The sequence below is a fragment of the Cynocephalus volans genome, chromosome 4, assembly GCF_027409185.1.
Source record: "Cynocephalus volans isolate mCynVol1 chromosome 4, mCynVol1.pri, whole genome shotgun sequence".
Lineage (NCBI taxonomy): Eukaryota > Metazoa > Chordata > Mammalia > Dermoptera > Cynocephalidae > Cynocephalus > Cynocephalus volans.
Genome location: NC_084463.1, coordinates 162,759,559 through 162,783,592, shown reverse-complemented (window position 1 = coordinate 162,783,592; position 24,034 = coordinate 162,759,559). Strand labels below are relative to the sequence as shown.

Here is a 24,034-nt window from a genome sequence, read left to right as displayed (position 1 = left end):
CGGCAGGCAGAGGCTCTGGACCCCCACGCAGGGAGGTGGCGGTGTCGCCCACTGTAGTCCAGCAGCTACCACAATCTCGCCTCCCAGTGGCCCGGCCCGAGCTCCCACTGCAGATGCCCGGAGGGGGTGTGGGAGGGGCTGGGGCTGCTCACTCCTGTGCTGGGGGTGCAGCCAGTGGGCGTCACTGCTGTCCCGACCCAGACACTCGGAGCAGGGCCCGGGGCTAGAGCCGGGGATGACGAAGGCAACACTGCGGGAGCGTAGGACGCGCCTGGCACTCTCTAAGGCTTTGCGTTAACTCAGTAATTCCGCCACAGTCCTAGGAAGTCGTCCGAGTGTCCCGTTTTACGGGTGAGGACACTGAGGCACAGGGATGTGAACTAATTCCTAAAGCCCCATAGCGCGGAACCTCACCACATGTCGGTGGCCGAGTCCCTGGCCGCACGCGGGCACGCCCCTACACACACGCGCCCGCGCTCACGCATGCGCACGTCCCTATACCCACGCACGTCCCTAAACACGCGCACGCACATACATACGCGCGCGCGCTCACGCACGCCCCTACACGCACGCGCACGTCCCGATACACACGCACGCCCCTAAACACGCGCACGGACGTTCACACGGGCGCGTGCACGGAGGGGGCGGCCCGCGGGGCGGGGCGGGGCGGGGCGAGCGACCGGCTGGCGGCAGGGGGCTCCTCGTGGGGCTCCCGGGGCACCCGCGGCGAGTTGTCTGTCGGGCTCGGGCCATGGAGGCGAAGCCGCCGCTCTACCCGGTGGCGGGGGCCGCAGGGCCACAGGTCGACGAGGACGGGCTCGGCGTTCCCGACGGGCCCGAGGCGCCGGTGAGCGGGGACCAGGAGCGCGAGGGGGCGCGGTCCCCGGAGGGTCGGGGCTGCCCGCGGCGGGGGCGGGGGCGGGGCGCGGGCCGGGGCGCGGGGTCGGGGCGAGGGCGGCCGGGGGGTCGCGGGCCGGGGCGAGCCGGCTGCGAGCGGCGTGCGTGGCCCGCAGCTGGACGAGCTGGTGGGCGCCTACCCCGACTACAACGAGGAGGAGGAGGAGCGGCGCTACTACCGCCGCAAGCGCCTGGGCGTGCTCAAGAACGTGCTGGCGGCCAGCGCGGGCGGCGCGCTCACCTACGGCGTCTACCTGGGTACGGCCGCCCCCGCCTCGCTCCCAGCCCCGGAGCGGGGACAGAGCTGCGGCCTCCCGCCTCCCTTCCCCTTTCACTTCCCCCTGTGCGCCATCGCCGCTGCAGCTGCCGCCGCCCCACGTGGGGCCGGGAGGGGGTGTCCCACAGGGCGGGGTCCCCGGGTCCCAGCCGGAGCCTTCGTGGGGGCGGGCGGGGGCTCGGCACCCGGCAGGTTTGCGCCTTCAGCATTGGGAGCGCCGGCGGAGCACTGCGCGGGGAGGGACGGTCTGGCTTCAAGTCCCCGAGGCTGCCACCAGCTGGCTGAATGCTTGGCGCAGCCCGGGATCCCCCCCTCTGTCCTGGCGGGCGTTGGAATCGGGTCCTTTTGGCGACTGGAGCTCCCCGCGAGGCTGGCGTCCCGGCCGCTGCTTGGTCGCCCGCAGAGCCAGGCTATTCCCTCCATACCGGCTCCCTGTCCCCAGGCCTCCTGCAAATGCAGCTGATCCTGCACTACGACGAGACCTACCGCGAGGTGAAGTACGGCAACATGGGGCTACCCGACATCGACAGCAAGATGCTGATGGGCATCAACGTGACGCCCATTGCGGCCCTGCTCTACACACCTGTGCTCATCAGGTGCGACGTCGCCGTCCCTGTGAGGGCTGGGCTGTCACCCAGATCTCGAAGGGGTGCAGAGGTTGTTGGACCATGAGGCCTCCAGCTGCCCTAGTGTTTGCTGGGGTGGTGGCGGCAGGGAGCTGGGGAGAGGCCTTGCCTGCCTGGGAGGGGGAGATTGAAGGGGGCGAGACCCGGGCTTGGGAAAGGACACAAGAGCTTTGGCTCAGATACATTTGGTTTTGGTTTCGTGCAACAGATTCGTGCAGGCTCCTTCCCTCCACTTGCCTGTGCCCTCATGTGGCATCCTCTGAGGCGGCCCAGAGCCACTGTGACCTTCTGGGTTGGGGCTGTATACTCTCTGGAGAGAATCTGATCAGCCAGCAAAGTCCAGGCACTCAACTCCTGGCCTGGTCAGCTGTGACTGCTGTTGAGGGGGCACTTCTCACAGAAAAGGACATGGCTGGGCAGGTGCCCCAGAGGGTCTACCCCAGAGCCTTGGAGGCATGTAGTCCAGCCTTCTAGCTAATGCAAAAATCCCCTCCACAGCACCCTCCCTGATGGGACCTGGAGACCAGTGGACAAATTGGGTTGGTTTTAGTTCCTCCATCTTTTTTTTTTTTTATTATTCTCTTTGATTTTAAGTGCACAAACAGCATTAGAATCATAGTAACTGAAATGGGAAAAAGAGAACCCCTCCTAAGTTCTCCAGTAAATTGGCTGACTCTGCTGTCCCACCACCACGCATGGATAATGTTTGTGTCCTTGTCACCAGAGCATGTGCGTGTGCAGCGTTCACTTTGCCGTCTTACTTCCTTTCACTTAATATTTCTTTCTTCTTCTTCTTTTTTTTTTTTTTTTAGAGGACCAGTAAGGGGATCTTAACCCCTGACTTGGTGTTGTCAGCACCACACTCTCCCAAGTGAGCTCACTGGCCATCCCTATATAGGGATCCGAACCCATGGCCGTGGTGTTATCAGCACCACACTCTACCAAGTGAGCCATGGGCCGGCCCTGACACTTAATATTTCTTAGCCTGTTCTACAGCCTGCACAGTCCCTGGCGATGGGAACGTCTTCTGCAGAGATGAACTGAACTGTGGCTCAGAGTTCAACACTGCAGCTCCTGCTGTGCTGATAGCTGTTTCTTTTCAAGACCAAAAAAAAAAAAAAAAAAAATCCTAAGATAAATTTCCAGCAGTGCCCTTACTAGGTCAAAGGCATATGCAAGGCTTTCTGGCTCTTGAAACCTATCACATTTTTTGTTTGTTTTTTGTTTGTTTGTTTGTTTGTGTGTGACCGGTAAGGGGATCGTAACCCTTGGCTTGGTGTCGCTCACACCACGCTCAGCCAGTGAGCGCACTGGCCATCCCTATATAGGATCTGAACCTGCGGCCTCGGCTCTCCCAGCGCCGCACTCTCCCGAGTGAGCCATGGGGTCGGCCCGAAACCTATCACATTTAATAACAACAGGTAACCCTTATTTTGTTTCCTGTGTGTTGGGCACTTTATAAGTGCTGTTTCACTTCCAACAATCCAAGTAGGTTTTCTGATTTTAAACATGAAGAAACCATGAGTTTAAATAACTTGCCCCAGGCCATGGGCGGTGACCGGCAGACTGAAGCCTTGAACCCCGGCAGTGACTCAAACCTGCATGCCCATCCCTGCCAAAACTACCAGGCTGATTTTTCGAAGGGTTATAATCTGTACAACTACTGGCTATATGTGTCATTTTTAAACTGCATGCTCACCAGCAATGAATGAGTCTTGGCATTTTTACTTTTTTGCTGTTTTGCTCTATCAAGATGCACAGTGCATCTTTTGTGACCTGCCCTCCCCCAAATCAGAGAAGGCTGCCTATTTATTACGTGGCAAAATAGGGATCAGGAAAGAAGCAGGGTCCTGTAATAGAGAAAGTGTCAGAAAACCAGGGTCATTTAGCTTTGAGCTTCCTGGAAGTCAAGACAAAGAAAGTGACTAATGAGCACAAATAAAGAACACCCAGAGATGCAAATAGTGGTTTTTAGCTTGACCAGCTTCCTGTTCCTGTTTGGGCCATTATCCTGTCACTCAGCAAGCCCCCTTCATTGTCACCACATGACCTTTTCTCAGACCCAGAGAAGAGGAAACCTGACCGATCACCAGAGCAATGGACAGGGAGGAAGGGGCACCAGGGTTCCAGCTCTGCTGCTTACCAGCAGGGGGCCTCTTCTCTCCTATTCCAGCCTGGGTCAAGCTCCAGTCACAGCACAAGAGCTTGGGAGGAGAAGGGGGGATTGGAGAGTCAGAGACCCCAGGACATGAGTGAGGGCTGGCTGTGCCCACGGCCACGCTCCCCTGCTTCTCTCCAATCTTAGGGTCCTTGACTCCAAGGTGAGGGGTCTTTCCCCACCTCACACAGACTCGTGAGCTGGAAACGAGCTGCAGCCCTGTCTGGTGTCAGGCCATGGCAGTCCAGTAGACCCATGGTGCCAGCATCCTTCCCGCTGCCCACAGGTTTTTTGGCACTAAGTGGATGATGTTCCTGGCTGTGGGTATCTACGCCCTCTTTGTTTCCACCAACTACTGGGAGCGCTACTACACGCTTGTGCCCTCAGCTGTGGCCCTGGGTATGGCCATCGTGCCTCTTTGGGCCTCCATAGGCAACTACATCACCAGGTGAGCATGCTGGCAGCGGGGTGGGGGGCTGCATACCTGGCCAAGCTTGTGCTGCATTGCCAACTTTGGCTGGGAGACCTTGGGCAAGCTCCTTCTGCCCTCTGGGCCTCAGTTTCCCCATCTGTGAGACACAGGGGCTGGTCAGCCCAAGCTCTGGGTGCAGGAAGCAGAGGCGTGGCAGAGGTGGGAAGGGTCTTGTCTCCTTTGTGGTCCAGGATGGCGCAGAAGTACTATGAGTATTCCCACTACAAGGAGGAGGAGCAGGGACTTCAGAAGCGCCCACCGCGGGGCTCCCATGCACCCTATCTCATGGTCTTCCAAGCCATCTTCTATAGCTTCTTTCATGTGAGTGCCACATGGGGCCATTTGGCAGGGGTGATATTGCGGGCCCAGAACCCGTACTTTGGAGCCCATTCCCCAGTCTTCTCAGGTCTCTAGTCCCACCTTCCTTTTCCTGAGCCAAGTCCTGCAGGCTTACCTCTACTGACAGGCCTCATTCCCTCCCTGTCTACAGAGCTCCAGGAGGAAGTCCTCCTATGTTGGGCACCCCCCACTACCATCACCAGGCTGTCCCCAAAGGTGGGAGGGCTCCTTTCCTCCAAGGCTGTGCCGACACCCCTCCCCAGGCCATGCCCAGTCCCCTGCCTGGCTCCACACCTGAGTGTGGCCCCAACTGTCCTGCCCACAGCTGAGCTTTGCCTGCGCCCAGCTGCCCATGATCTACTTCCTGAACCACTACCTGTATGACCTAAACCACACGCTGCACAACGTGCACAGCTGCGGTTAGTCCTCAAGGGGGGTCCCCAAAGCTTGTTTACTTTCCCCATTCCATCATTCAGAAGGCACCAGGCCCTCACTCACAGGGTTCAGAGCTGGAAGCCCAGCATCCCACAGTTCTGGGTGGGTAAGGCACAGGGCCCTGAAGTAGTGTGTAGTTAGGACATCTGACCCAGAATGGGGGTTGAGGGAGTGGGCAGTGACGGCTGCCTGGAAGAGGTGCCATCTGGGCCGAAACTCCAGTGGGATCTCTCTTGGGGCTGGGTATATGGTCAGAACTCAGTCAGTGCAGGGTGAATGTCTGGAGATGGGAAGTGGGTTGGTGCCTTTCCTGAGCCTCGGGGCAATAGGGCAGGAAGGAACGAGAGATGCCCCTCTTCTTGGGAGCACACCCAACCCCAGTGGCCCTAACCTCCAAGCTGCTCCCTAAACGGACCCTGCCTTTGCACCACTGTCCCCCGCCCCCTCCTTGCTGCCTTGCTGCATTTTTTCACTGACAGTGTGCCCTGCTCCCCACCTCAGCATGTCCCCACCCACCCCTTCCCAGGCACCAACAGCCAAGGCATCCTCAGTGGCTTCAACAAGACAGTTCTGCGGACGCTGCCACAGAGCCGAAACCTCATTGTGGTGGAGAGTGTGCTCATGGCAGTGGCCTTCCTGGCCATGCTGCTGGTGCGGCTGGGACGGGGGTGGGGCAGAGTCAATGAGGCAGAGCGTGGGTCTGGGGTCCCAGTCGGGGAGAAAGGGTCTAGGCCTGGAGGCGTGGCCTGAGCAAGGTCTGAGTTGGGGAGCCAGGGATGAGTCCTAGGGTGGGGGCCTGAGGCTCGTAGGCACGGCTGATGGCTGTGGACCCAGGCTGGAGCGGGAATCCCAGAGGCCAAGGGGAGGGAGGACCGGGTCCGGTCCCCAGCGTCGAGCTGGAGACAGAGTCCAAGAGGATTGGCTGTGGCCTGTGAAGGGCCTGGGCACCGGACCCACGGTCATAGACTGGAAGGTGTGGCTCAAACCCAGGGGGCGGAATGACTAGAGCATTGTGGGTAGGCTTGGGGGGCGTGGTTGAAAGGTAGGGCCTTGGCTGGGAGGCGGGGCTGAGGGCGGGGCCTAGGGGCAAGGCCCAGGCTGGTGGGTGTGGCTGAGGGCGGGGCCTGGGGCTGAGGGCGGGGCCGGGTGCTTGGCCTGCCGCCCGTTCACCCGCCGGCCGGCAGGTCCTCTGTCTGTGCGGAGCCGCGTACCGACCCACGGAGGAGATCGATCTGCGCAGCGTGGGCTGGGGCAACATCTTCCAGCTGCCCTTCAAGCACGTGCGTGACTTCCGTCTGCGCCACCTTGTGCCCTTCTTTATCTATAGCGGCTTCGAGGTGCTCTTCGCCTGCACCGGTCTTGCCCTGGTAGGTACAAGCTGCGCGGGGTTGCCAGATAAAAGAGCACGTCCAGTTAAGTTTGAATTTCAGATAAGTAGCGAGTAAGTTTAAATATGTACAGGTATTCCCGAATATCGCCGTCTCTTTCTCTTCCCTCTCCTGCCCCCATTACCCTACCCCTTTACCTTATGTGGGTTATTTTAACCTCTCAGACGTTGAAATGGGATAATGCCCATAAACTATGTGGTTCCATGTGGGACACGGCCCTTGGTGTCTGGGGACATGGCCCAAGTCTTCTCATATTTTACCCTTGGAGCCTTTTCATGTGAGCCTCGGAGGGAGTTAGTGCCCTGTGGTTCAGAGAGGGCAGGGCGTGGCCTAGAGTCATTCTCACATGGAAGGGCCAGAGCTTGGGCTATGTGACCTCCAATGCTCACTCCCTGTCCCCTCAGGGCTATGGCGTGTGCTCGGTGGGGCTGGAACGGCTGGCCTACCTCCTCCTGGCTTACAGCCTGGGTGCCTCATCCGCCTCACTCCTGGGTCTGCTGGGGCTGTGGCTGCCACGCTCAGTGCCACTGGTGGCTGGGGCGGGGCTGCACCTGCTGCTTACCCTCGGCCTCTTTTTCTGGGCCCCCGTGCCTCGGGTCCTGCAACACAGCTGGATCCTCTATGCGGCAGCCACCCTGTGGGGTGTGGGCAGCGCCCTCAACAAGACGGGGCTCAGCAGTGAGTATAGCCATGGGCACTGGGATGGTTGGGCAGGGGGCCTTCTGGCTGCCTTTGGGTGGGGCATAGACATCCCTGGATGGACATGGGGGTCCCATGGACATACATGGGGTCTGCCATGGGGTCCTGTGGACATAGTAGAGGTAGGTGGAGATTCCTGCAGACACTCCAGGGGTGGAAGGAAGTTCTGTGGACACTGTAGGGACAGATTGGGAGGGTTGTGGACACTCGGGAGGCAGGTATGGGAGGGAGTTCTATGCCATGGATGTTCTGTTGACACTTCAGAACACAGCCCTATGGACCCTGGGCAGTCAGTGTGAGATCTGTGGATACCGCCTTAGAACTTCGTGATACAACATAGAATATGTGTAAGCTTATCTCACGGTTGGGAAGAGTAGCTCTGGGGAATTAAGTAATTTACCCCAAATCACCCACAGAGCTAGCACTGAATCCACTTCTCTGTACCTCTAAACTCCCAATTCTCTCCACCTTATAGTCCTGATAACTAGAGTCTGAGCCTCCTGACTCCATTTCTGCCCACCTGGGGAGGATTCTTTGGGAAACAAGTCTCCCCCACCCCAGGTTTGATTTGTAGAAAGTTGGATGCTGCAAACAGTTTGCCCTCCCCAGCCCTGGGCAAGGAGGAGAAAACAGCCCCTGAGTCCTTTGCACTGCACGCTGGGGTCAGGGACAGGACAGAACTGAACACAGAGCTTTCCTCTTTTCGGGCTGCATGTGACCCAGAGCGAGACCTATCTGCATGCCCACAAGTGGATGCTCACATGCTCCTACCTCTGCTCAGCATCTGGGCTGTGTGGTGACCAGTTGTCCACTAGGGGGTGGGCCAGGACCACTGTACAGTGCTTCCTGGAAGCTGTGGGGCCCTGGGCTGGGACCAGGGCAGTGCCTAGGAGAGTCACAGACAGGAAATCAGCAGCCCCAGGTAACACCTCTCCACTGTCTGCCCTGTCCCACCTGCCTGCAGCACTCCTAGGAATCCTGTATGAAGACAAGGAAAGGCAGGACTTCATCTTCACCATCTACCACTGGTGGCAGGCCATGGCCATCTTTGCCATGTACCTGGGCTCCAGCCTGCCCATGAAGGTGAGTTTGGGCAGGGTTAGGGCAACCCCCAGGCAACAGATACTTTCTGAGCGCCCGCCATGGCTTCACAGCCTTCTAAAGGGCATTATTTCCCAAGGGCCAGGCTGTGGGCCAAGGACCCATTCCCCCAGGCTGTTGGGTGGTCCCCAACCCAGCATCCCACTTGCTGCCTTACTTCTGGCCAGCCTCAGTTTACCCATCTGTGAAGGGATTCAAAGTTTGCTCTTTCCTTGTGGGTGCATCCCAGCCACTCCATAACCTATCCACCAGATGCTGGGCTTGGAGCTGGGTGCCCAGGGCCTGTCTCCCTTCATGGCCTGGAGGGGAGGGGGTTCCTCGTACTCTGCTCCCCAGCAGTGGTGGGTCAGTTTAGCAGGTCTTGATCAACGTATTTTAAAAAATGAAATAAAATAGGGAATAGCAGGGTGTATGCATGCAAATATACTGAGATATGATGTAAAGTTACTCCTGACTGAGTTACAGTCAAAAGTGTCTGAAAAGCATTACTATGGTTCATGCCTATTTAAGGGACGTGGAATAATCTAAGCCCAGGTACAGAAGGGCCAGGCCGAACCAGCACTTTACCACTACCCCGTGAGGCCCAGGGATGGTCATTCTCGCCTCTTACAGTCAGGGGAACTGAGGTCCCAGGGGTATGGCGTAGTAAGGGACAGTACCGGGATTTGAGCCTTGCCTGCAGGAGGAGGCCCAGGACATGTGGCTGGAGAGACTGACTGAAGGATATGAGAGGCGAGGGTGGGCGTGGGTCAGGGTGAGCTGGCGAGGCGGCCGCGGGTCGCCTGCATCCCTCCTCTGCCGCCCAGGCCAAGCTGGCTGTGCTGCTGGTGACGCTGGTGGCGGCGGCGGCCTCGTACCTGCGGATGGAGCAGCAGCTGCGGCGGGGCGTGGTCCCGCGCCAGCCCCGCATCCCGCGGCCCCAGCACAAGGTGCGCGGCTACCGCTACCTGGAGGAGGACAACTCGGACGAGAGCGACGCGGAGGGAGACCGCGGGGCCGCTCGGGGGGCCGGCGTGGAGGCCGAGGCGCAGCCTGCGGGGCCCCGGCCGGGTCCCGAGCCAGCCGGCCCCTGTCGCCGGCCCTGCCCCTACGAGCAGGCGCTGGGGGGCGACGGGCCCGAGGAGCAGTGACGGGCCCCGGCCTCAGCCTCCCTGCTCAGCGGACTCAGGCTGGGAGCCCCTTCTGAGTCCGGCGCCATCTCCAGGAAGGACCCTCTGTGCCCTCCCCCGTGTTAAGGAACGCCCCTCCCAGAGCCCGGGCCACCTGGGATTGCCGCAGCCCCATGCAAGGCCCGGGTTCGAGAGCACGGCCGAAACCTGGAGGGGCCGCCGTCCGGACCCCGTCTCCACGGCCCAGTGCCCCGGCCCCGGAGCAGGGACAGGCTCTTTTGCAAACCGCAGCCCCCGGCCCCGCCCCCCACCCCGCCCCAGCTCTGGCTGCAGCCGCGCGCGCGCGCGCTCCGCTTTCCTATCCCCGGGGTCAGCCAAGACGCCCGGCTTTTTATACAAAATGAGCAATAAATTTTGTATTGTCCTGACAGGAGCCTCAGGCCGTGGGCTGGACGGAGTGTGTGCCTGGGGTGTGCGCCTGGCTGACCCTGACCCTGGGGCACTGTCATAAGAGGCCTTAACCCCTCGGAACGGTGGGGTGTATGGAGGGCCGGCCCCTGTCCCCTTGGCCCCGCCCACCAGGTGGCCTCCCTCCTGGAGGCCGTTTCGCCCCGCCTGCCTGCTTTTGCGAATCCCATCCCGTCTGCCTGGGAGGAAAAAGCCGCTGGGTGGCTTGGCAGGGACCTCAGCGGAGGAGGGTGTGATGGGGTTGCCAGTGTCTGCTGGGTCTAGAGGACGGGACAGACCCAGAGGCCCTTGCCTGCTGCCCCCTCCAGGTAGCCTGCAAGCTTCCCCAGCCCACCCCATCTGTTTTTGTCTATTAAGGCGTTTCTGCCCGCAGCTCTTCAAGGAACACCTTTGGAGACAGGATCCACTTCTGAGCCACCTTGGGGTCACCCTGTGCCCAGTACGGACCTGGGGAATGGTTGTTTGACCCAGGTAAACCTGGTCACTGTCCTTTCCAGGCTGTAGCCTCACCCATGATGCCCATGAGAAACGCAGACCCTCTCTGAGGCCCGAGGGGGCCCTTTCCTCCATGCCCTGTATGCCCGAGGAGACTGAGACCCCACTGTGAAGAGTTCTGCACGGTTGGGTGGGAGGGTCAGGAAGCCCCCACCTGTACCCCAAAAGGTCTTCGGCTGGGGCCACACCCTTCCTCACTCCCTACAGCCCCTGGCAGCCAAACCCATGTCTCTACCTCAGCTCCACACCCACTTCAGCATTGGGTCTCTTAGATTCTAGGTTATCCACATGGCTCCCCTGTCTCCTTGAGTTTGGTTCTAGCAGCCTCTAGTGGGTCCTAGAGCCAGGCTGTGTGGCCTCGGGCAAGGAGTTGACCCATCTGAGCCACAGGATCCTTCTCTGTAAAGTGTATCTCGTAAAAAAAAAAAAAAGACACGTATCAGGTCCCTTAGCGTAGTGGCTCCAAGGTCCCCTGTGGGACCAGGCCTTGTGGGAAATTCACAAGCATGCAGCAGAATTCAAGTTTTCTAAATTTTGGAGGGAAAGCTGCCTGCCTCACACACAGACTTTTTCTCTCTCTTTTTTTTTTCTCCTATGGAGTACTAAAAGTCTTTATTGCTAAAATACATATAACATGCAGACTCTTTTTTTTAAAAGATGACTGGTAAAGGGATCTTAACCCTTGACTTGGTGTTGTCAGCACCACACTCACCCAAGTGAGCTAACCGGCCATCCCTATATAGGGATCCGAACCTGTGGCCTCGATGTTATCAGCACCGCACTCTCCCGAGTGAGCCATGGGTCAGCCCCAACATGCAGACTTTCAATGGCTAGCAGACCCATAAGTGATCACACAGTGTGACCAGTAGGCTCAGTGAAGCCAGAGCCCTGTCCTTCCAGTTCCCCATCAGCATCTGTCACAGAAGGGAAAGTTCTCTGGAGGCAGATGTGGCAACATCCTCATGCAGGAGTCCAGCTAAAATCCAGACGGAGTTGGGCAACCAGACACATAATGAGCATCGGAAAGCAGGGCGGGGTGCTGCTTGGAAGGTGTGGCCCTGGGCGTGCCAGGCAAGGATGGGGAGGGGGTGCCTGGCCGGTGAGTCTACAGTTTGTCATAGTTCAAAGTTGTTTCTAACATCTGTTATGCTAATGGACAGACTCAGGAGCAGACCTGAAGGTGGCTGAGGTGCCCGGAGTCGCCACTTGGAGTGACCACAGGCCATGCTCCTTTCACCAGGGTGTGTCCCCGTGAGATACTTCACATGCCAGCTGGCTACTCCTGGCATGTGGATGAGACCTACACACTCACAAGTGATAGGCTACACACGGGCACCACCTGTGACAGGCACCACACGGTACCTTAAGCAACATGTGCACACATCATACACCACACACATGACAGGCACCACACGCACACACAGGACAGGAGTGTGACAGGTCCTGGCAGCAAGCCCCAGCAGGCCGGCTATTTTTGGGCAGGGGTGACAGCCATCAGGTGAGAACGCCCAGTCCCTTACCAGCTCTGTCTCATCATAAGTTATGACATTGGCATTGGTGTCATCTCCCCTGTCCCTGTCACCCCCGGATAAGGTGACTGGGTGGAGGTTCGGAATTCCTGAGTGGATGATCAGACTGTGTTGCGTCCTCTGCCCCTATCGCCATCATTGCTCCAAAAGCAGCTCTGTAACTTTGTCCATTTGCACTATGAAGATTTCAAAATTATGATTCCAAGAGTCTCCAGTCTAAGATTTTAACTCTTTAAATTCTCAACAGCAGGTTAGGCAACTTGAAAAATCTCCTTCTTAAAAACACCTAGAAATTCTACATAAGAAACAAACTTCCTTTTAAATATGTAACTGAACTCTCAAGAGAATAAGCAAAGTCCCTGAGGGCCAAAAATGAAGCGGTTTAACTGAAAACCACGGTGGTGGCAGAGGAGCTGAAGCTGCAGCTACCCGGGGGCCGGGGGGACTTTTTGTTTGTTTGTCTTAAAAGATGACCGGTAAGGGGATCTTAGCCCTTGGCTTGGTGTTGTCAGCACCACGCTCAGCCAGTGAGCGAACCGGCCATCCCTATACAGGATCCGTACCCATGGCCTTGGTGTTGTCAGCACCACACTCTCCCAAGTGAGCCACGGGCTTGCCCTCTGTGCTGACTTTTAATGGCCATGCAGGCAGGGCCCAGCCAACACCAGGGAGGGAGTTGGTTTTAAGGCTGTGCAGAAAGCTGGGACCACAGAAAAGCAACACTTTTAGGGAAAGGGACAGAAAAGATTTCCATTGTACTCAAGAGTACAGAACCAAGCAGGGGCGATTTTGTGCAATGGCATGAGTTTAGAGAAAGATCTGAGGGCCTAGAAAGACTCGACTTGGAATAGGTATCGTTGGGGACCTCACTTAATATCCGTGTACTCAGGAGGATTTGGGAGCATCTCCTACTCAATGTACTAATTTTAATTCTTAACTGTCATGTGAGAAATTATCATTAGGATGGTTAATTGCTTATTTTATATTTCAGTAAATTTGCAGCATCAGCAGGATACAAAGAGCAAAGGTGAGCCCTCTTGGAAGTTATCATTAGAGGGCCATGTTCAATGGTATCCACCTTTGGCCTCAGTCTTGTCTCTCTCCCTTGCAGGATGGGAGCAAGATTGCAAATGTGGAAATTTTCCTGAATGTCTTGTTTGAGAGACAAGCATTTTGCATTTTGTGAGGAGATAAGGTCTTAGGCTGGTTGTTGAATTTGGAAAATTCGGCACAGGTCAAAATGTGGATCGTTTTGTATTGTGTGTTTGTATTGCATATTAGTGAGGCAATACATTTTGTTTATAGGCAGCCAAACCAATACTAGCACTGCCCAGGTGAGGAAAAGTTCAGACAAGTCGATGGTTGGTCAGGACACCCTCTGGTGCTCACCATAGCCTATGGTTCAGCTACTTGAGCTGACCCTTGGGTCCCGTCTTTGCTGTCTGCAAAGTGTATGAACTCCCTTTCTTGTTTGCTCAGTTGTTCTTAGGGGCTCCCAAAGTGGCTAATGACTCTGGGAAGGAGGTGGCCTCCTCTGGCATTATAGCCTTAGGCAAAGGACTGGGGACAGAGGGAGCTCCTGCCTCCTGCAAAGGGGATACGCCAGATGGCCCAGGTCTGGCTTTATCCTAGAGATGTCATTTTTACCTAGCAAGGGGATAAACCCACAGCGTGCTGCCTCTTATGACCAAGCTGAACCTTCAGGGTGTTGCCTCCACGACCCAAGGTATAAGGAGCAACTGTCCAAAATGCCACCCTTTAAGAACCAGCTCAGTCTGCAGTAAGACCCGACACATGGCCAGCAATCCTTTTTTTTGGTGGTGTGCATCTGGGAGTTGCAGAAGGCAATTTTTTGCACTAGAAACCCATGGCAATTGGCATCCATACAGAGAAGCCCAGAGGCTCGTGGAGGTATGAGTGAGGGCGCCTAAGGTCTCCTCTAGAAAGGAGTGCCCTGGTGGCATCAAGGAGATGCTGGTGGTAGAGTTCATGGTGCCCCTTGGCAAGTTCATATGCAGGGCAAGGCAAGGCCAAGATTGGCAGATTCTCTTGGGAAAGATACATCAAGCCACTTTTAGATTTAGGCAGTTTTAATAAACATAGACAGTGAAAAGGAGAACAAGCCAAAGGTGCCAGCTCCTGTGACACTTGTCCCACACACCATAAAGGACGGCCCGGAAATAACAGGGGCCGATCGATGACTGCAAGGTGCGTCATGGGATACCCGCAGCTGAGGAGTCCTTCTCGAGGCAGCTGTGCACTTTATATTCCATAGCTCTGTTCCAAAGAGGGCGGCACAGAAAGCCTCGGAGCTCACCAGAACCCGGAGGTGACGCAAAACAGCCTCCTGACAGCCTCCCACTTACACAGGGTGGCCTGTGGGGCTGGCCTCGTAGCAGTTCCTATGGGCCTCTCCTCTGGTGTCCCAGGAGGATCACAAGGTGTCCTCAGATGAGCCACAGTTCAGGCTGTCACCTGCGTGGCCTGTGTGGATATGTGCGGGGTGACCAGATGCGGTGGCAGAGCTGTTCTACACAGCTTTGAGGACTTGAGCTGAAGTGCATCCCATTTATAATGAGCAGACTTATGAGAAACTGTATAAATAGGCTTTAATGAAATTTGTTAGTAGGAATGTGTCACTTCAAAAATCAAATAGCCCCAACAAATGTTATTCGAAACTTTTTTGTGTGTGTGGCTGGCTGGTATAGTAGAAAGTTCTTTAATGAGCATTGGATGTGTTAGGTGGAAAGTGTCACCAATAAGGTGTCACACCTGGATTCTGGGGGACAGCTGCATATGATTACGGTCCTATCTGCACAGGTAATGAGGGCTGGCTGGACCGTACAGGTATCCCGGGGGCTGAGTACAGTGTACTGTGCTAGATCAAAGGTGAATGCAGTTTGGATGGGAGGCTGTTGGAGGAGGTTCTGGACTGAACTTGTTAGCCAAACCTATGACAGCAAGGTATTATCTAATGGATGATTGAATAGAATTGTTATTTTCATAGTGTTTGGAATTGGAGGCTTTTATATGAGGTTCCGCAGCATTATGAGAATTTGTAGTCGGGTATCATTCATTTTTATTTTGTCTTAATGTAGACCAAATTAGACTATTCACGGGGAAACCCCTTGGACTAATGGCGCCCTCCTTTAGGAAGTTTTATAGACTGGATTCCAATCTGGTATCTTGATTAGTTGACACGGTGGGGACTATGACAAATTCACAGCTCCCCATTTAGTGAGCAGGACGTTCGGGCCGAAGACTTCACTGCAGGTGATCTGCTGCATCTGGTCTGGCCCTCAGATGTAAGTCAGCCATTCCCTTGTCCCTTTATGATACAATATTATGATAAACTGAACTTTAACCTAAGAGATTTTTACTTGGCAGAACTGTGTTTGAGTCGTGACAGGTTTCTTTTCTCTACCTGAGTCATTTTATCTTACCTTTTGTAGTTCAAACTATTTTAGGAGGACCTTCATTTAATATTTTTTTTCCCCAGGGAATCTCCATGTGAATCAGAACATTGCAACCGTGCAGACAGTGACAGCCACAGCAGCATGGTGACCCTGCTGAGCCCTGAAGACCCATCTCTGAATGCCATGGAAGCTCTTGCTCCTTCAGCGGCCACCTCAGGAGCTCGTGTCCTTTTACATGCAGCATTTGGGAAATGTGGGGGCTGTTGCCTGCTGAGACACGTGACCGTGGCTCCTTTCTCTCCAGTGAATGGTCCCGGCACCTACGAGGGGAGGGTCTGGGGTCAGAATCCTCAGCTTCTAATTTCTCTTGATGCTCCCCCAGCCCTACCCAGGGTCTGGCTCCTCGGCCACTTACCCCATCATCACACCTGGCTTAAGCCAGATAAATTTAAGGCAGAGGCTTGGAAAACCCAGGAGAACCAACCTAACATAACGCAGCCCAGAGCACAGGCATGCCAGCAGTAATGACCCAGTTATGCAGCCAAGAGTGAGAGAAGAAAGAGGCATCACCCAGTGATTGCTGTCCAGCCATCCTGCTCTAACACCCACTGTTTTGTTGGGGTGCCCGGCATCCCCGCAGGACACGAGGGTCTCAGGATTTGTGGATATGAGAACGAATGACACGCAGGCACCAATGGATGTGAGGTAAAATTTATTACTCACATAATAAACAGCAAAAGGATTCCCTAAGAAGAAGGGTTCAGGTTTGGTTTGGAGCAAAATAACAGTGAGGTGGGGAGGGGGTGTCCAGGTGGCTTCAGGTTTTTGTTGCATTAAGGGTGGGAGTGTGCATGTGCAGGCGGGGGCTCGAGTGGTTTGAAATTCCCACTGGTGCCAAGGGGAAAGGGCACACTTGGGCTTTCTTATTGGGCTGCCCAGATGTGGGGCAAAGGGGAGGCATGGGGACTTAGAAGCTGTCAGTGGACAAACAACAGAAATGGAGTCTTTTTCCCTCCTGCACACGGGAGAGCTGCTACAGACATTTCTGTTGGGGGGGCAAGGGAGATGCCCTAAGTGGTCACTGGTCCCTAGCAATCCCCAAATCAAGGCTGAAACCTTAGCCGTGGTCTACGGAAGACTCTGAGCCAGAGGACCCAGCTAAGCTGTAGATGGATTCCTGACCCAGAGAAATTGTGAGCTCATCAGGGATGGTTGTTTTGGGGTAATTTGTTATGCAGCAATAGATAAATAATACTGATTTTGGTACCTGGAAGTGGGTTGCTTCCGTAACAAATAGCTAAAAAGGAGAGAGCAGCTTTCAAACTGGGCTTTTTTTGGGGGGGTGGTTATGAATATTCATGAGATACAAAGCTGATTGTCACTCCTCGTGCGCATGATATGAGGGCCAGATTCATACTGGCAGCACACCCATTACCACAAATTGCATGTGTCCCCCGTGTCCCCCACCCAATTATCCCCAACCTCCCTCTCTCTGCCCCTTTCCCCCGCACTCCACTTTGTAGCCCAGGGAATGTCCTCTCCGTCTGCAAGTCCAATGCACCACTGTGGTCTTTCTTTCCTGCCTTCTTTCTCTCTTAGCTCCCACATATGAGTGAGCACATGTGGTATTTATCCCTTTGTGCTTTGCTTATTTCACTCAACATAAGTTTCTCCAGGTTCATCCATGTTGCTGCAAATGGGAGTATTTCATTCTTTTTTATGGCAGAGTAGTATTCCATGGTGTAGATATACCACAGTTTCCTTATCCAGTCATCCATCAATGGACATTTAGGTTGATTCCATGTCTTGGCTATTGTGAACAGAGCTGTGATGAACACAAGAGCGCAGGGATCCCTTCGACATGATGATTTCCATTCCTCTAGGTATGTACCCTCAAACTGGCTTTCAAAAGTAAATGAACACCACGGTCAAGGGTTCGGATTCCTGTACAGGTCACTGTGAAAGAAAAACAACCAACCAACCAACCAACAAAGGAGGCCCGTGTTACTGGAGTGTAGCTGCAGAAAGCTGAGTGACACTGTCATCTGTAGTCCTGTGGAAAGTAGAAAACGTGTCTTGTGAACTTGGTGATCCATGGAAGGAGCAAAGTCCTGAAGGTGCCGCCTGGTTTCTTCTTGCTGCTTACAGTAAAATGCAGGAAGACAGAGATGGATTGTTCAACAAGAGAGCCAGGACTTGATGGTTTTTCAAATGCCCGACAACAAAAGATGCTAACATGGAGAAATGGCTTCTGAGGGCTCAGGAAAAAGTTGTAATTTAGAGATAAAAACAAGGTTGTAACAGTTTGTTTGACTTTGTTAAGACCTTAGAAAGATCAAAGGGTTGGAGTATTCCTCACTGACAGGGGCCTTAATGAGATAAAGGGTGTGGTCCCTCAGCCCTCTCAGCAGGAGCCCAGATAGGAAAGGGCTTGTCTCAGAAAGATGTGTGGGTAAAATCTTTATCGAATGAAGTGAATGCCAATGAGATTCATAGAATTCCCACAAAGTTTTTGAGAAAAGTTGCCGGCCTGGACTGACAGGACAGACAGTACAGAACAAAAAGAGGGCATTGGACCTGCCAAGCTCTACTGGCAGATGCAGGCTGAGAAAACCACTCAGCTGCAAACACAGCCTTCCTTTCATGGAAAAGGGAGGTGACGCAGAGGACAGACCCAAGGATGAGAGCCATGGAGAAATATTCCCAGACCTCAGAACCTAGCATTTTGCAACACGTGTTCAGCCACGTTTATGGAATGGTCTGGTCTTTGTCTTAATCCATCATGATCACAGAATGGCTTTGTCTGATGCTGATATTCTGTGAACATGCTCACGTTCAGCAGGAGACACTGAGTCCTAGTTGACAGAGCCAGGCCACCTCCTGGATGGTGGTAACAGCCGAAGACGAAGTTCTCCCTACCTGTCCACTAGCAGCGGAGCAGACCTGTCAGCTGTGACAGATCTGTCCAACGTGGACAAGCGCGTCCCAGGGCGGGGAACCTCAGAAACATGATGCTGGGAAACAAAGCAAGTGGCAGAAAGATAAGAGAGATATGGTGCTAATTGTCTAAAGTTTAAAAAGAGGCAAACAATCCAGTGTCATGTTAACTATACTAACGTGTGTACCAAGAAGATAAAGACATTCAGGGGGTGATAAATGTCTCCTTCTGAGGAAGAGAAGGGGCACGAGGCAGGGTTCACAGAGGCACCGAATGTAATCGAACACTTTGTATTTTTAAAAAACTGACGCAAATAAGACAAATGTTAAGATCTGACAAAGCCCGGTGGTGTATACCTGAGTGTTTGTATGTCATCCTTTATATTTAATATAAACTATTGCAAAAAGTATATAAAAAAGAAGATTCTGTTTGCCCAAATCCTAGTGTTCTCCATATGCTGAAATTTAGGGTGGTTTGGATTGGATCAAGACTATTTCCATGATTCTAGAATTTAGTGGCTTAGGGATTTTCAGATGTTACAATTCAAGATTCAGGCCTCAGCAGGGCTGGGATGAGGTGTCCCTGGGTCCCCAGACAGGAGAACTGAGATTTTGGCCAGCTAGACAAAATGTGGCTCCCACTCAGCAGCTGTCTCAGGGCATGGGGATCTTTGGGGGTGCTGAGGGCTGCTTCTTATGCCTCAGGTCCGGTTGCCCCCCTGCCCTGGGACCAAACTGTGGTGCGAGGGACCCGCAGGCTCCTCTCTGTCCAGCCCTGGCTCCTGCCCTCCCCTTCACCTCACTGGGTCTGTGGGGCTGGGGAGGACACACCGACTCCAGTGCCTGCCACCACCCCTTGGGCCTCTTGCTGTCTGTGATGCTTTGAAGTTTCCAGAAGGATTCCACCTGATGCCATAATACCTCCCAGCAACCTCACGAGATTGGAGTTGTACTTTATTTCTTCTTCCCCATTCTAGGATGGGGAAACTGAGGCTCTGGGCCTTCTGGGCAGGGTCGGTTCCCTGGCTGGGGAGTGGTGCTTCCAGGGGCCCTGAGATCTGTGACAAACCCTACTGGATGGCTTTTCCCAGGGGCATCCAGGCAGGGCCACCTGCACTGCCCAGTGAACCCAGTGGCAGTTTCTAAGTCCGTCTGCACCTCATGATCCTCTGGGGAGCTGGTTAAAAATGCTGATGTTGGGGCTCATCCCAGACATGCCGGGGCCGAGGAGACAGGTGGCACCATGGAATCTGCAATTTAACTAGAAGCCCAGGGGATTCCAAGGCATGGGAGGATCCCTGGATTAACCTTGAGTCCTGGTAAGGAGGCCAGGGTCTGGAGGCTTGGGCCTGGCTGCTTTCTCTGCCCAAGAAGGCTCCTCCTCGCCTGGACACAGCATTTTGTCCATCTCCCCCTCCACCCTGAGAAACTGGCCTCACCGCCCTGGCAGCCTCTGTTAGAATCATGCTAGGTCTGTGTATCAGGCAGCTTGGGCTGCCAAAACAGAATACCACAGACTGGGTGGCTTAGACAACAGAAATTTGTTTCCCACAGTTCTGGAGACTGAAAGTCCAAGATCAAGGTCCAGCAGGGTTGGTTCCTGGTGAGGGCTCTCTTCCTGGCTTGCAGACAGCCGCCTTCTTGCTGCATCTTCACATGGTGGGGAGTGGGGAGTGGTTCCAGGAAGCTCTCGGGTGTCTCTTCTTACGAGGGCACTAATTCCATCACGAGGGCCCCACTCTTATGACCTCATCTGACCCTAATCATTCCAAAGGCCCCACCTCTAATTATCATCACACTGGGGCTTAGGGCTTCCACATATGAATTTGGGGGACACAATTCAATTCATAGCAGTCTGTCAGATCTCACTGGAGGTTCATGGCCAAACCTCAAAGGCCTTGACCAGAGCCCACTGCTCCCATCCTTGGACCTGCCACACCCAACCCGCTCCCTCCCCCACTTGCGGTGGGTACTTACTTCATGGAGGACACAGAAACCCCCAGAGGAAAACCATCCCTCCTGCTCCCCATAGCTCTGCAGGCCCCTGTCCTGAGTCCACATGTTCTCCCTCCCTTCCCCACCCCCTAGAAAAGCGGGGGCTCCTTTTAAAATTGTTTTTGGCAGCTGGCCTGTGCAGGGATTGAACCTTGGCTCTTGGTGTTACCAGCATCGTGCTGTAACCAGCTGAGCTAACCGATTTGTTTTTATAAGCATCCATGTGTGCTCCTGGATCGCCCCACTGTTGGCACCACCCTGCCCCCAGCCATCGCCCCTTCCCTGCTTCTCTTCAGCAGCAGAACTCCTTGGAAGAATCATCTAGGTCAGTGGTTCTCAACAAGGGGTGAGTGAGTTGTGCTCCAGGGGACATTTGGCAATGTCTGGAGACATTTTTGGTTGTTGTAACTGGGCAGTTATGCAGTGCACAGGACAGAGTTATCCAGTCCCAAAGGTCAGCAGTGCCGGGGTGGAGCAACCCTGCCCAGATGTGGCTTTGCAGGTGCAGTTCCCAGACCAACAGCACCTGGGGCATGCTCAGGATGAATCCTGTCCCACCCAGACCTACTGGACTGGAGCCTGCATTCGGACAAGCCCACAGGTGAGCCAGGTGCTCCTCTCACTTGAGAAGCCCTGGCCATGCAGTGGCCTCCTTCCTCTGGATCCGCTCACCTTCAACTTGCTCCAGCATGACTTCTCACCCACCTGTCCATTGCAAGGACACTTGCCAAGGTCGTTAGTCCTGTCTGGCTCTGTCCCTGGCTGCCCTCTTTGCTGTCTGCCCCCGGTCCTCTGCCCTGTGGGCTGCTGTTCCTCATGGCTCATTCCTGGGCACCATGGGGACCTCCTCCAGGGTTTAAAGATGACCCGTGAGGTCAGAACTCCCAGGTTCATATCCTGGCCGGCCTCTGCCCTGAGCCCCTAACTCACCTTCCCAGCACCTGCTCCGTGGCTTACAAGACACCTCTTGCTGACACGTTTTAGGACTGAGTCCCCACCTCCAACTGTGTGGAACCTCCATCACAGGAAGTGGCTTCCCTCTGTCCACCCTTTGCTTCAGCTAAAACCTGCACAGCTGCCCTGATTTCTCCCTCTCCTTGGCTTGCCCCGGCCCTCAGTGCAGCACAAGTCCTTTAGGTTCTGCTGGTAAAAGCTCCTACTGGGTCCACTCCCGGCCTCTGCAGAGCCACCCCCTTGCCCCAGCCTCCATCCTCCAGCCTGGTGACCGCAGCAGCTTCCACCTGCCTCCCTGCCCCCTCCTCCCCCAGCAGCCTATCAAAGACCATCCAAACGTGCAACTCCGGTGGTGCCACTTGCTTGAAACACCACCATGGTTGCTCTCTGCTCTTGGGATTGAATCCCAACTCCTGTATCCCACTGATGAGGTGCTCCTGGCCTGTCCCCTGGCTTTCTCCACTGAGGTCTCCCTCTGTAAAGCTACACGACTATGCCAGTTGTCGAGTAAGGCAAGTCATAACTAAAGCCGAGTGTTTCATTATTTTAGTTATACTAGGTTTCCATTTACATTGTCAGGGCTAGGGCTCAGGCCCTTCAAACCCATTGTACAGACTGGGTCAGCAGACCCGTCACACGCCGGGCTGGGTCGCCAGACCCCTCACATGCCAGGCTGGGTCACCAGCCCCTTCACACACAGGTCCATGCTAGGTAATTGGGAAAGATCCCGGGAGCTGTTGGCAGGTGACATGAGCTCAGTCCTCAGCAATGGCAGCAGCATCTTACAGCAACAGCAACAGCAGTGGTGGCCGCAGCCTTTCAGGGCATCCCGGGGGCGCTGGCAGCAGCAGCAACAACCTCCAGCAGCAGTAGTGGCCCCGCCATGGCCCCCGCCCTGGGGGCATCCCGGGGGCGGGGGGACACCATGGATCAGAGCCACTCGTCCTTTATACGTAAGTCCATAACCCAGGACACCTGGGTGCACATGCGCAATTACATTAGACAATAACCACGGAACACCTGGGCGCACGTGCATATTTACATCAAACGCTCGGCAAGATTCTGAACATCTGAGGGGCCCTGACCATTTTCCTGTATTTTCCCAACACCTTCCTACCCCCAGACTTCTGCCCTTTGTCCCTCAGCCTGGAACGTGCATTTGCGAATGTCTGACTCATTCTCACCCTGCAAGACTCCGATCTGCCTCTCTTGCCATCTGGCCGGTGGCTTGTTTAGTGTTGCCTCCTCTCTGGACTGAGAACCCTGAGGTGGCACTGGTTCACAGCTGCGTCCCAGGGCTTAGCTGCCCACTTAGCAGGTGCTTAGCAAATATTTTTTTTGGTCATTTGAATGCATTTTTCTGGGACTGTGGGAGTGGTCCAACATTCCCCAGGGGTGACAAAGCACGTGGCTTTTGCTGCCTATGGTAAGGCTAATAGTTCCAGAAGACACGTGCACTTCCTAACCCTAGAAGCTGCGAATAGAACCTTATTTAGAAAAAGGGTCTTTGCAGATAGGATTAAGTGAAGGATCTTGAGATGAGGAAATTATCCAGGATTATCTGGGAGGGCCCCAAATGCAATCACAAGTGTCACAAGCGGGAGGTAGGAGATAAGAGACACACTGACAAGAACGTCATGCCGGAGGCTGGAGTGATGTGGCCACAAGCCAAAGAATGCCGGCAGCCACCAGAAGCTGGAGGAGGCAGGAAGGAGCCTCCCCTGCAGCCTGCAGAGGCAGCGCAGCCCTGCTGAATCAGCCTGGATTTGGGGCTTCTGCCTTTAGCACGTGAGAGTAAATTTCTGGTGTTTCCAACCACCCCGTTTGTGCTACTTTGTTACAGCAGCCAGAGGAGAGAAAACAAAGGGCCGGACGCGTCCTACAGTAGCTTTATTCCACATTTTACCAGTGGCTATGGAGGTTGAGTATATTTTAATTTACTTATAGGCTATTCAGATTTCGTGTTAGTTCCGTTTTTTAGAAAAGCTTTATTGAGATGATAGAATTCACACGCCATACAGTTCACCCAGTTAAAGGGTACAGCTCAATGGTTTGGAGCTTGCCAGCCCTGAGGTTCCTTCCTGGTGTCACATCAGCGTTTACATCTGAGACTACCAAAGATCCCAGGGCTAGGGTAGGTAGCAGGCTGTGGCTCCCACTGGCTCCAGTGACAACCAAGGGTTATTTCAGAGGTCCCACCCGCCCACGGGGCCACACGCTCTGCTGATAAATGCTCTCTACAGCCCTCGGCAGTGCGTGTCCTTGTCCCCATCGGGCAGGCTTGGGGTGGGGACAGGGTCAGACCAGCAGTGAGAGACAGTGGCAGGGCCTGAGCGAGGTGCTCGGTAAATACCCGTGGAAATATTAGTAGCTAACATTGAGAAACACGGATTTTGTGCCAGGAGCTGTGATCTGCTGTGTCTATTCTCACATCTCTCCATGTGACCCTGTCAGGAACCCTGACAATTAAGTGCTATCATTACTTGAGAGGGGGCCAGAGAGGTTAAGCAACTTGCCCAGGGTCACACAGTCAGTCGGAGAAGAAACGAGCAAATGAACGGAGGCAGCACAAGGGCATGTTGCTGCCTGCCGCGCTCGCTCGGCAACTGTCTCTGCCCTGAGTTTGCCGGATCAGGCACATTAGGAGAGCGACAGTAAAGGGGCCGCAGTTGCCAGTCTTGACTGGTGCACCCTGGGGCGTGGGAGTGGAGGGCCGTGTGGAGGGAAGGGTGTCGCGCT

General features: G+C 54.8%; 1 protein-coding gene across 1 annotated transcript; it reads left to right on the top strand.

Annotated features, from left to right (window-relative positions):
* The first annotated feature begins 675 nt into the window (after positions 1-675).
* UNC93B1 (unc-93 homolog B1, TLR signaling regulator) lies at positions 676-9,925 on the top strand. The gene is made up of 11 exons (XM_063094088.1): positions 676-847; positions 1,014-1,155; positions 1,617-1,770; positions 4,245-4,406; positions 4,622-4,751; positions 5,095-5,188; positions 5,731-5,855; positions 6,389-6,571; positions 6,997-7,270; positions 8,256-8,374; positions 9,199-9,925. The coding sequence occupies exons 1-11, from the start codon at positions 752-754 to the stop codon at positions 9,520-9,522; spliced, it is 1,803 nt and encodes a 600-aa protein (XP_062950158.1). The 5' UTR covers positions 676-751; the 3' UTR covers positions 9,523-9,925.
* Positions 9,926-24,034: the final 14,109 nt, after the last annotated feature.

Bases quoted from the DNA above. Each gene is read 5' to 3' on its own strand.
- UNC93B1 (XM_063094088.1), top strand. From the start codon at position 752: ATGGAGGCGAAGCCGCCGCTCTACCCGGTGGCGGGGGCCGCAGGGCCA. The intron at 1,156-1,616 runs GTACGGCCGCCC...CCCTGTCCCCAG, and splicing joins CACCTACGGCGTCTACCTGG to GCCTCCTGCAAATGCAGCTG. The intron at 4,752-5,094 runs GTGAGTGCCACA...TCCTGCCCACAG, and splicing joins TCTTCTATAGCTTCTTTCAT to CTGAGCTTTGCCTGCGCCCA.